Source organism: Garra rufa, chromosome 18 (genome assembly GCF_049309525.1).
Source record: "Garra rufa chromosome 18, GarRuf1.0, whole genome shotgun sequence".
Lineage (NCBI taxonomy): Eukaryota > Metazoa > Chordata > Actinopteri > Cypriniformes > Cyprinidae > Garra > Garra rufa.
This window is the reverse complement of record NC_133378.1, coordinates 21,753,690-21,767,093: the sequence shown is the minus strand read 5'-3', so window position 1 is coordinate 21,767,093 and position 13,404 is coordinate 21,753,690. Positions and strand designations below refer to the sequence as shown.

General features: G+C 34.9%; 1 protein-coding gene across 1 annotated transcript in view; it reads left to right on the top strand.

Moving 5' to 3' along the window:
- The window catches only part of LOC141290555 (uncharacterized), a 48,170-nt gene extending 36,226 nt beyond the window's left edge, over positions 1–11,944 (top strand). Inside the window, exons 7-9 of the mRNA XM_073822676.1 lie at positions 1,976–2,155; positions 2,334–2,448; positions 11,832–11,944. Coding sequence (XP_073678777.1) covers positions 1,976–2,155; positions 2,334–2,448; positions 11,832–11,944 — 408 coding nt within the window. The remainder of the gene's footprint in view (positions 1–1,975; positions 2,156–2,333; positions 2,449–11,831) is intronic.
- Positions 11,945–13,404: the final 1,460 nt, after the last annotated feature.

Here is a 13,404-nt window from a genome sequence, read left to right as displayed (position 1 = left end):
ATTGTTGTCTTTTCTGAGGTATATAACCTTAAACGACCATTCACAAGCAGTTTTATTTACGGCATACAGCGGAATACAGCGATCTGTCACGCCACATTAAAGAGCGTGAAAAACACATTATTGTAAGACATATTGTTTGTATTTAGCTATAAAACTGACAGATTTTGAAAGCTAAGATTTTATTTTCGAAATATTTCGACTTTATTCTCATATTTCGACTTTATTCTCAAACTATTTTGACTTTATTCTCGTAATTTCTGCTTTATTCCCACAATATTTTGACTTTATTCTTGAAATATTTAGACTTTATTCTCAAAATATTTCAGCTTTATTCTTGAAATATTTCGACTTTATTCTAGTAATATTTTGACTCGTAATTCGTAATTTTGACTCGTAATTTCTACTTTATTCTCACAATATTTTGACTTTATTCTTAAAATATTTCGACTTTATTCTTGAAATATTTCGACTTTATTCTCGTAGTATTTCAACTTTATTCTAGTAATATTTTGACTTTATTCTCGTAATTTCTACTTTATTCTCACAATATTTTGACTTTATTCTTAAAATATTTTGACTTTATTCTTGAAATATTTTGACTTTATTCTTGTAGTATTTCCACTTTATTCTCAAAATATTTTGACTTTATTCTCATAGTATTTCAACTTTATTTTCGTAAATTTCGAATTATTTAAATTTTATTCTCATAGTATTATGTTGACTTTATTCTAGTCATGTTTTATTCTCGTAATTTCGACTTTATTCTTGAAATATTTTGACTTTATTCTCAAAATATTTAAACTTTATTCTCGTAATTTCGACCTTATTTTTGAAATATTTTGACTTTATTCTCGTAATTTGGAATTTATTCTTGAAATATTTCAATTTTATTCTCAAATTTCAACTTTATTCTTGAAATATTACGATCTTTCTGCTAATATTTCTTGTAATTTTGACTTTTTCTAGTAATAGTAATTTTTCTAGTAATTTGACTCTATTCTAGTAATATTTCAACTTTTTTCCCCATAATACAACGCAGTTGTAGTTTTCTATTTGAGTATATTATAAAAAATATATTATAAAAGCTGAATCTCTGAACTTTCAGAAATCATTCTAATATGCTGATTTGCTGCTTAAGAAACTTTTCTTGTTGTTATGACTGTTAAAAACAGTCGTGCTGCTTAAAACATGAAATTTTTCATGATTCTGTGACAAACATAAGGTTCAACTTAACAGCATTTATTTGAAATAGAAATCTTTATTGTCAGTTTTTATCAATTAATGCATATTTACTGGATACATTTTCTTTCTTTCTTTCTTACTGACCCCAAACTTTTGAACACAATGATAATTGTTTAAATGTGGTTAACACTCCTAAAATGTAACAGTGTGACCTTTGTGTAGAAAACATAATTAAGCACCCAGAATAGGAGTGACACCCGTATTTAGCCGCAGTGTGTACGTGGCCCTTATGACTCACATTTCCACAACATTTAATGCACTGATTCAGTGAGAAGCCAGTTGTCAGTTTGATTGGATGAAAAATAATGATTCACTGTTGTTGTTTGGCATCGGTACATAGTAACAAGTGTGAGATGCTAGTGTCAACAGGTCTATTTGAGGGATTTATTAATAGAAGGTTCTCTTCAAAATATAGCAAATAAGCTGCTTTAGTTTACTGGTTGTGTTCAGAGTTGAAATGGAAAAACCACATATACCTTACTGTGATTGATTATGAAACCAATGTAACTGAAATCTTAGTATATCTGTATTGTTTTAAGTGCATGTTATTTAGGATGATATGTTTTGTCTTTGTTTTATGCATGCTTTTCTATAAATAGTTGTACAAATCTGTGTTTACTTCTTTAGTGGATTTTTCAGATGTCTACAATGTGACTGAAATGTTACACTTATCAGTTTGCCGGTGTTTTCAAAGATAAGACACATAACTGATCTCTTCTCTCTCTCCTCACAGTTTTTCCAGAGGACGCAGATGCAAACGGCGCGGCCCACCATTCCAAGCAACAACCCTTCCATTCGACCCACGTCTCAGACCCCCACAGCAGCGGTCTACCCCCCAAATCAGCCCATCATGATGACCATGGCTCCCATGCCCTTCCATTCCCCTCAGACAGCGCAGTACTACATCCCTCAGGTCAGACAGCACATGACTGCAGACAGGAATCGCATTACCCTTTCTATATCTGGACCTTGTGTTTACATCAGGATGTTTTAATGTACTAGACTGTGTTTGTTGTGTTGTTTATGTACAAATTTGATTACAGAGTTTTGTCCGGTTGATTTACATTTGTTTATGGTGTGTGATTCTACAGTACCGTCACAGTGCTCCTCCATATGTGGGGCCTCCACAACAGTATCCAGTCCAGCCCACTGGACCCAGTACTTTCTATGCTGGACCCAGTCCAGGGGACTTCCCTGCACCTTATGGTGAGTTTAGCTCCCTCCTTTCCGCCTTGTCAGCTACCTGTGGATTGCTGTTGACTTTCTCATGTGGTCTGCTGACTTGGATTGATTTGCTGTTTACTGTGTTAATGTTGGTCACTAAGTCCAAATTTTTAGAATGAATATTGTAAGATTTATCATGCTGATGTAAAGGTTGGTCCTATTCATTAAGTTCTGGTTAATTTGTTAAGAGTTAATACAGTTTTTTTTCTTTTACAATTTTAGTAGCTGACAAATTATTACGAGTGGTTTGTGGGATGTTTTAATATACTTTTATGCAATTTTCCATTTGCTGCAACAACTATACACTACCAGTCAAAAGTTTTTGAACAGTAAGATTTTTAATGTTTTTTTTAGGGATGCGCCGATCATGCTTGCGCGTTTTGTCGGTAAAGCCGGTTCTGTAATCAGCGGTAAATGCCATCAGGTGCGTGATTTCACGTTGAGCCGTATATACTACACACAGCCGTTGTTCACTGACGAGCTGCGCACATTCACACTGATAATGAACATGGATATGCACAGCTCGTCGGTAAACAACGGCTGTGTGTAGTATATACGGCTCAACGTGAAATCACGCACCTGATGGCATTTACCGCTGATTACAGAACCGGCTTTACTGACAAAACGCGCAAATGATCGGCCGATTCGGATCGGAGCATCCCTAGTTTTTTTAAAAGAAGTATCTTCTGCTCACCAAGCTTGAATTTATTTGATCCAAAGTACAGCAAAAACAGTTACATTTTGACATTTTTACTATTTAAAATAACTGTTTTCTATTTGAACATATTTTAAAATATAATTTATTCCTGTGATTAAAGCTAATTTTTCAGCATCATTACTTTAGTCTTTAGTGTCACACGATCCTTCAAAAATCATTCTTATATGCTGATTTGCTGTTTAAGAAACATTTTTATTATTATTTTTATTATCAATATTTAAAACAGTTGAGTACATTTTTTCAGGATTCTTTGATGAATAGAAAGATCTAATGATCAGCATTTATCTGAAATGCAAAGCTTTTGTAACATTATACACTATACCATTCAAAAGTTTGGAGTCAGTATCATTTTTTTGGGGAAAGAAATTATAGAAATTAATACTTTTATTTAGCAAGGATGCTTTAAATTGATCAAAAGTGACAATAAAGACATTTATAATGTTACAAAAGATTTCTATTTCAGATAAATGCTGTTTTTTCTGAACTTTCTATTCACCAAAGAAACCAAAAAAAAAAATGTACTCTGCTGTTTTGAACATAATAATAATAATAATAATAATAATAAATGTTTTTGAGCAGCAAATCAGAATATTAAAATGATTTCTGAAGGATCATGTGACTGGAGTAATGATGTTAAAAATTCAACTTTGAAATATGAGGATTGAAATTATATTTTAAAATATTTTAAAATAGAAAAGTTATTTTAAATATTAAAAACATATATACAGGTCCTTTTCAAAAAATTAGCATATTGTGATAAAGTTCATTATTTTCTGTAATGTACTGATAAACATTAGACTTTCATATATTTTAGATTCATTTCACACATTTGAAAGTAGTTCTAGCCTTTTATTGTTTTAATATTGATGATTTTGGCATACAGCTCATGAAAACCCAAAATTCCTATCTCAAAAAATTAGCATATTTCATCCGACCAATAAAAGAAAAGTGTTTTTAATACAAAAAAAGTCAACCTTCAAATAATTATGTTCAGTTATGCACTCAATACTTGGTCGGGAATCCTTTTGCAGAAATGACTACTTCAATGCGGCGTGGCATGGAGGCAATCTGCCTGTGGCACTGCTGAGGTGTTATGGAGGCCCAGGATGCTTCGATAGCGGCCTTAAGCTCATCCAGAGTGTTGGGTCTTGCGTCTCTCAACTTTCTCTTCACAATATCCCACAGATTCTCTATGGGGTTCAGGTCAGGACAGGAGAGTTAGCAGGCCAATTGAGCACAGTAATACCATGGTCAGTAAACCATTTACCAGTGGTTTTGGCACTGTGAGCAGGTGCCAGGTCGTGCTGAAAAATGAAATCTTCATCTCCATAAAACTTTTCAGCAGATGGAAGCATGAAGTGCTCCAAAATCTCCTGATAGCTAGCTGCATTGACCCTGCCCTTGATAAAACACAGTGGTCCAAAGTACTTTTTTCGGATGAAAGCAAATTTTGCATGTCATTCGGAAATCAAGGTGCCAGAGTCTGGAGGAAGACTGGGGAGAGGGAAATGCCAAAATGCCTGAAGTCCAGTGTCAAGTACCCACAGTCAGTGATGGTCTGGGGTGCCATGTCAGCTGCTGGTGTTGGTCCACTGTGTTTTATCAAGGGCAAAATTGTGCCAACTTTAGTATTAAAAAAGATTAATTTTGTCTTCAAACAGAGCCTGGCTGCTACAGTAATCAAAACTCCCATCAGTAATGAAACTCAGAAACCTCGGAAAACAGATTTCACCATCAAGTCGACACGACGAGTAAATAATGGGCACTAATCTCCTCCGGCTGCCCTCTGCCCTCCCACACTCCCACTCTCTTTTTCATCAAGTCCCCACTCATTCCCGCGCTCTGTCTGTTTTTACGAGGTGTAACCATTCTCAGTTTTACAGTAATGGAGGGGCTCATTATCCCTCCATTTCATAATCCCTGCATGTGTGACTCTCTCGTTCTCTCGCCGAGGTGCCTTTTAAAGGCATGCCACCCTTACCAACGGCTCTGGAAATAAGATGTTTTGGCCATTAACTTTTATCCCTTGACTGGGTGAGCCATTTACAAGAGGATGCCAGAATTTCACAATCATAAAAGAATCTCTAAGATGCAGAAATGGTGACAAGTAAAATGAATAAACGAATGAAGAAGTGAACAGTGATATTATTAGAGAAGCTTTTGAGTCAAATTATCTGATGCCAAAGTGTTTAAAGTGTATGTGTTTGTGCGCCAGTCAGAGGAATTGTTCAGTGGCCTTGTCTTTTTCTCTAATTAAGTGTTTCCTTTGAGACAAACCAGAACTATGTCATGTGCAACAAAACATCTTATAAAGCAATACTCACTGCATTATGCTGGTAAATCAGACAGAGAAATTAACGGATAAAATAAATGGAACTGTGGAATTATACTATTTTATGTCACGTAGACCTTGTTCTTATGGGTTAGCAGGGATTACTTTCACAATTGATGGCTGAGTAATGGTGGCCATTAAAAACGTTAAACTGAAAGCCACAGCAGGGCACTTACCAGTTGCATATTATGCCTGGTGCATTGTGGGTAACTTGGCCATCCTTTGGAATTTGGGCGAGAAATCATTGCATCAAGGCATTATGTGTGGCTGTGAAATTTAGAGCCTCTGATTGTATGTGTGAGTGAGTGTGTAGTTGCGTGTCTGCTACAATGTACAGCCTTGCATATACAACAATAGCAAAAAAAGTTTCTTAAAATGTTTAATAGCCATATAAAAAATAAACCCTGGAGCTCTCACCTCCAAAAACACTGAAGCAATTTTTTAAAATATCTTTACAAAAAAAAATGCATATTTAAAGCCTAAACAAGCGTATTCTCATCTAAAAAGTCTTAAAATTACATTCTGTGACACAGAAACAGTATTATTTCTAAAATTAGAGTGAATTTGGGGTCCACAGTGAGACTTGCTGTGAGAAATACTGCAAGCGGAGTGATATAAAAAGGTAAAACAGTTGGAGTTCTGATATCACTAGAATAATGCACTCCTTTCAGCCAATCAGATTCGAGGACCAAAAACAACTGTTGTATAAATATATTTATACAACAGTCCTTTTTGGTCTTCGAATCTGACTGGCTGATAGGAGTACAGAATTAGAGCGATATCAGAACTCCAACTGCCTTTCAGTTTGTCATTGTAAAATTTTTACAGCGATTGTCATGACGAACGCCCAAATGTTACTGTTTTTGTCTCACAGAATGTAGTTTTAAGAGGTTTTTAATTGAGAATGTACTTGTTCAAATATGCAGCTTATTAATTAAGGTAGCATATGTTTTCGGACATGAAAGCTTTGGATCGTCACTAGAGAGCACCTTACCTCGGCCTAGGGGTGTAAATATTAATCGATTCGTATCGATGCATCGATTATGCAGCCGACGATTCAATGCATCGATTCGTCCGCAAGAGTATCGATTAATGTGTTTATTTTGCTGCCTTTTTGTTCACTTGTCTATTTTTAGAATCCGTTCCGACCTTTCTTTTACTGTCTATGGCTCCGACGTAAGCGTACTACCTACTCCTAAGCTGCGGGTGGCGCTAACCTCATTATTGACTTCACACGCGTTACTTTCGTTTCACAGTCCATCTATGATGTTGTTCATGTTCACACACCTCACGTTGTTGTCTGACTTTCAAGAGCGATGATTTTGAACTGATTTTGTGGAGTAGTATTTTATTTGCATTTCATCTACTGCAAAGGATGTGTGACCATTACCTCTTAATAAGATGCAAATTGTATTTTCAAAATGTAACCAATTTTGTATAAATGAAACTTTTTAAAACAGTGAATAGGTTAATTGGCCATAGTAGACCTGCACTATAAGCATTAGCCTTTTTTTTTCTTATTACAATTTATCTGATTGCACTTTGTAGATGCAGTAACTTATATTTGCTGTTCTATTTGCAGTGCATTGAGCACAACTGCTTTAGTGGAACATACACATTATGTGAATAGAATACTGTTTCTGTATTCTCAATAAAAGGCAAATTATTTACTATTTTTGTTGATTTATTTGAAACTTAATAGATATCATGTAAAAATATCTAGTATTGAATCGAATCGGATCGAATCGCATCGTATCACAGGGAATTCTGAAGTATCGAAAATAATCGAATCGTTGGCTTAAGAAATCGGTATCGTATCGAATCGTCTTGAAGGCTCCGATTTACACCCCTACCTCGGCCAGATCTTCTGGAATTTACCGCTGACTCTGATGTCTCTGTAGTGGTTAAACATGAGATATCATTTGTTTTGAGCAAATCTAACGGACAGACTTTGGTCTTATTAATCTATTATTTTTTTCCAGAGTAAATCGTTTCGGCAAAATCTCATCATGTTTATTTAAATTCAACACTGTATCAGAGTGCTGCCTGTGTAATTTTGACTGAATTGCCTTGGCACTTTTATGATGGCTGTTGTTGTTGTTGTTATTAAATATTATTAATTAATGGTATATGCTGTATTTTATATAAATAATATTTAATAATATTTAGTATTGAGAAACGGTGCATGTGTTCGTGATGGTGATTTTAGTTACATTAAAGACTTTTACGTTGAAAAAATGAATGCAGTCATCAGCAGAAGTTATTTTAGTTTCAATATCAGCATAACGCAGCTAACAAATGAACTGAGCAGCGCTGTCTTCAGAAATCACCCTTAACAGATGAAAAAACATTTGTAAATTTTATGGGTCTAGCTTTTAGTCTCATCCACGTCCAGCTATTTTTAGCTGTACAAAACAGCTCATTTTTCTGCTTGATATTGCAAATAGGTGTATCTTACCATATTAATTTAATTTATTGTGTAAATTATGAACACACTGGTTTATAGTGCAAACAGTTTTATTGTTCACTGCATGTTGTTAGTCTTCTCATTATTTCCCTATAGCGGATAATGAACCTGAAGTATATATAGTTTGCGCTAATCTGCTATATTCTTAAACATAGTGGTATGACATTATATCGTGTGAGCTCCAGTGCACGCTCTATCTTCAGATCACCATACTGACAGTATTTTGGACCATTGCCGAGATAATTACTGAAAGCATTTGTGCTGAAATTGATTCATAGATGGTCGATAAGCTTAATTGATTAAATTATTAACATTCCCAGTCATTTCAAATGCAAGTGCTGTAAACCATTAGTGGAGGTCAATTACAATTTTGATGATCTCCTTTATAGATTGGGAAGAATACGTCAACCAAATAAATTGCAAAGGCAGGGCAGTTATACACACGGAGTCACATAAGGGATATTAGATTGTGATCTGTTACACAATGAATGAAACCGCTTTGGCATAATACCCTTCTGTGTTTACAGAAATGTTTTATCTATCTATCCATTAACATCATTTTCTTGACTCATTCTTTGACAAGGCTGTTGTTACAATATATTTACATAAAATTGGATTTTAAAATTTTCATTATGCCAACTAGACTCTGCTTAAATTAAACATGCAAGCTCATGTGATGAGATCATGTGACAAACCCAGTCAGGTCATGTGTTACCGTAGCATACTACCATTTCAAATACTGCCTATTGTTTTACTCACAAAACAAGATATAGTATACAGTGTATGCTGTACTAAGCTTGTATATTACTCTGTACATAGTGTTAAGCATGGAAAATGTTTTAATATTTTTTTTGATTGATTTGGCAATTAAGCCACTATTAATCAAACAATCAGGGAGAGCTCATTTCTCTTGCTCTAAGGCATATTCATGAATACCTGTTAACACTATTCATCTCTCTTCCTAGTTATGATAATTAAAATTATTAACTAGCTACCAAGATAAATTATTACAGTCTCAATTCAATTCAAATTTTTATAGCATGACAATTTCTCACCCACAAGAGAGTGAATCCATATTAGATTAACTGAACGACTGCAACCTGAGCATTAGCATTTCTGCATTAAAGACTAATAATCTAATATTCTTATTGTTAGCAATAGCCAATAGCAATTGTTGGTTAAAATAATAAATCTTTCTTTTACGCCAAAAATCATTAGGATATTACGTAAAGATCATGTTCCATGAAGATATTTTGTACATTTTCTACTGCAAATATATCTTAACTTAATTTTTGATTAGTATGCATCGCTAAGAACTTTATTTGGACAACCTTAAAGGCGGTATTCTGAATATTTAGATTTTTTGTACCCTCAGATTCCAGATTTTCAAATAGTTGTAACTTGGCCAAATATTGTCCTGGAAACCTTATTTATTTAGCTTACAGATGATGTACAAATCTAAATGTAAAAAAAAAAAAAAAAAAAATTGACCCTTGTGACTGGTTTTGTGGTCCAGGGTTACACATATACTGTACATATTTTGTCTAAACCTGTGTGAGTCTCTTTTAGTGTGGACCACACAAGTAGATGTTACAGGCAGTATCTCAAAGCTGTTTTTATCCATAAAATGAAAGTGGATGGGGACAGAATGCAATGTCTCCTTTGCTCTTCTACCAAGAAAGTCAATTCATTACAAATTTGTAATAGCACTAGAATGAGTTAATGATGACAGAGTTGTTGCAGCAATAATTGCAAATAAATAGATAAAAATACATTATAGTGAAAACTAAAATTAAACAAAAATGTATTCAATTATTTACAACTGAAGTTATAATCCTTGACATGTAAACATAGCTGTCACTCTGTAGTGATTCATGAGTTTTATTCCTCTTTTGACCACTGCTATTGTTCCAGCAAGTGAGTCTCTAAAAACCCAGAGCTGTTCTGAGGGCAGTAAAACACGTTCCAAATGTCTCAGCTGTGAAACGTTTCCACCCACTGTGGCAAATGAGAAATGACTGCGGTGGCACTCCCATGGATTAAAATAAAAACGCAGTGGGTCACTCCTCATCCTTTCCTAACGAGTCTCTGAAGAAATCCGTTTCCCTGGGAGGCTTCCATGAAAAGGAGAAAACAATGATGATCAAGCCAGTTGCTAAACACGTATTCTACACCGACACGTACATCAGAAATATATCAACCTGCTCTAACCGGCGCGTTTGCCACCAGACACATGCCCGCACATAAATTCGAGGACATATCATCGTTCGCTAGAACCCATCAAAGCAATTCTTTCTAGCCTTAGGACAAAGCCCTGGCGGGTCTGTCTTGATCCCTTTGAACTCAATTTAAAAGTAAATATGCTGTTCTCCTGCGGTGTGTCAAAGCACCAGACGCTCCGTAACGGCACCCTCACATATTTACCAGTACACCTCAGCAGTTTCCTCATACAGTACAGCTAGTGTGTATAATCAGGAGAAAGAAAAAAAAGAGTGAGGGAGAAAAAAAAGGAGAAGGGAGAGAGCCTCAGGACATTTTTTTTTTTTGTTTCTTTTCACAAGCTCTAAGTTAAGAGCGCTGACTCTTTACTCACGGCGGTTTAACCTCCAGCTCTGATGACCTTGTTCCTTATTGTGCTGCTGGCTCTATAGTATGCAACCTGATCTCATGATGAAAACGTACCTGTGGGAACTTATTTACAAGACATGAAATACGTACCGTCATGTACGTTTCGTGAAATACTGGATGTGAAATATCCACTGAGTGTCGCTAAAAGAGTGTTAGTTTTTTCCCCCGGAACAGATGAACGTTTTGGTACGTTTTATGTGGCGTTGGTTTTGTATGTGTCACCTCAGTTCAGTTCTGAATGTTTGTTGAGTGGCGCTATAACTCCATGACATTTTAAAATAACAAACCATCTGCACTACACCTAAACCTACCCAATAGTATGAACAAAAGCAAATGTGACATAAAAACGCAATTGCATGCATGCCGTTTTAGCTTGTTTTTCAATCTCTTATCTTACAGCTCTTCTATCATGAGTCATGTTTTTCACAGGATTCGTACCCAAGGATTCTGCATCCTAAGTGAATTTTCGTGCCGTGCGGAGCTACCGAGCAAGCTTGTTATATCCAGAAGGAAAAACCGAGGGGGTAAAAACTTTTTGAATTAGTTAAATTAATCAATCAGGGTAAATTTAACTTATTTAGTCTTCTGGGAAAAATATAACTAGCCTCTGAAGGGCAGTACTAAATGAAAAAAAATATGATATTTAAACAAAATATGAAAAATGCACACATCTCCATTCTGTTCAAAAGTTCTCACCCTTCCAGCTTTTAATGCATGTTTTTTTTTTCTTCTGGAGCATCAGTGAGCATTTAAACCTTTTGTAATAGTTGCAAATGAGTCCCTTAGTTGTCCTCAGTGTGAAAAGATGGATCTCAAAATCATACAGTAGTTGTTGGAAAGGGTTCAAATACACAAAAATGCTAGAAAATCAAAGAATTTGTGAGATCTGAACTGTTCAGGACAAACAAGGGACTCATGAACTATCACTAAACAAAAAAAACACAGCTGTGGATTATTCAGGCAACAACAGAGTATTAAGAATCAAGGGGATGTAAACTTTTGAACAGGGTCATTTTTATAAATTCAACTATTATTCTATTGTGGACTATATGTAAATATATTTTATGTGAAACATCTTATTCAGGTCAATACTAAATAACAAAAAATAACACATTTTGTACAATCCTTCCTATTTTGGTAAAATAATTAACATTTTGCAGATTCTGAAAGGGGGTTGTAAACTTTTGACCTCAACTCTAAACATGGTGGACTGTGTACAGCTCACTCAGGGGAGGAGCTAAGCAAATACGACAGAGATGGGCAGGGCCTGTTCCAATGTGACATCACAATGGAGTACATTCCAGAGCGGCTCATTTTGAGAGACCGTTACTGATTTATGGGGAAAATAAAACAGCGAATAGATTTTTACAACTATAGGGTGGTTGTGTTGACACACTGCGGATACATAATTATTTTCAAAAACAATCCAAATATGAATTTTGCATAATATGTCCCCTTTAATGAATTTTGTCCTGGTCACTGCTGTTAAATGTGAAAAAGATAAATGTGCAGATTCTAAAAAAAAAACAACGAACAGACTGACATGAGGGAGAATAAATCATGACAGAATTTTGTTAGTCCTTTAAACACATTGTTCAAAGTTCAGGATCTTTTAAAACAGACACACACACACACTTCACTGCTGATCTATCTAAAGTGGATTATATTAGATTTATATCAAATTTGCACCAGCATGTGCTTAGCCAAAATGTTAAACAGCTCCCGTGGTTTCTCTATAATGACTTTGGCATGAAGGTGTTGGTGTAACCTTCCTACTGATCCCGTATCAGTGCAGTTCTAAATGCAGTGCTCTTAGATCAGGAGGTTTTGTGTTCTTGTGTCTCTGTGGTTACTCTACATCTGCCTACACAGAAACCACCAAACTACATTTCTGCTGATATTTTGTCTACTACAAGCAGCTGATGTCTAGATGAATATCACTTCAAACTTAATGTTCAGGCACAAATGTTATTTTTGGCTTAACACAAAGTCTTATACACACTATTCTTATGGGCAATGCAGCTAAAAACTAAACATTTTACTATTCATATATGTGACCCTGGACCACAAAACCAGTCTTAAGTAGCACGGGTATATTTGTAGCAACAGCCAAAAATACATTGTATGGGTCAAAATTATAGATTTTTTTTATGCCAAAAATCATTAGAATATTAAGTAAAGATCATGTTTAATGAAGATATTTTGTAAATTAACTACCATAAACATATATGCATTGCTAAGAACTTCACTAGTAGTTTAAATAGTTGTATCTCGACCAAATATTGTCCTAACAAAACCTATGGAAAGTTTATTTATTCAGCTTTCAGATGATGTATAAATCTCAATTAAAAAAAAAAAAGATCCTTATGACTGGTTTTGTGGTCCAGGGTCACATATATGCATGCGTCTTTTCCTCTCAGTTTTTCAGTAAATGAGCAATTTCTGAATGTTCCTGATGAAACTGTGCACAACTGGTATAATATATATATATATTTTTTTTGGAAACTAGATGGCCATTTGATGATTTAAATGTGATATTACCAGTGTTGGCAACAAAACATTGCATATCAATATTATATTTTCAGCTGGCAAGAGAGAACAGTTGAACTGTGATTAAACTCTGCTCAGTGCTCTAAAGACACAAACAACAAGCAAAATGTGTTTTCTTCATTTTATATTGAGTGAAACAAGGAATTGATTCAAGCTATTTCCTTTCAAGTAGTTTACTCACACACACAGACAAAGATGGTTTGATTGAGTCCAGTTTCTAATCTGTTTGTGCAATTATTGATG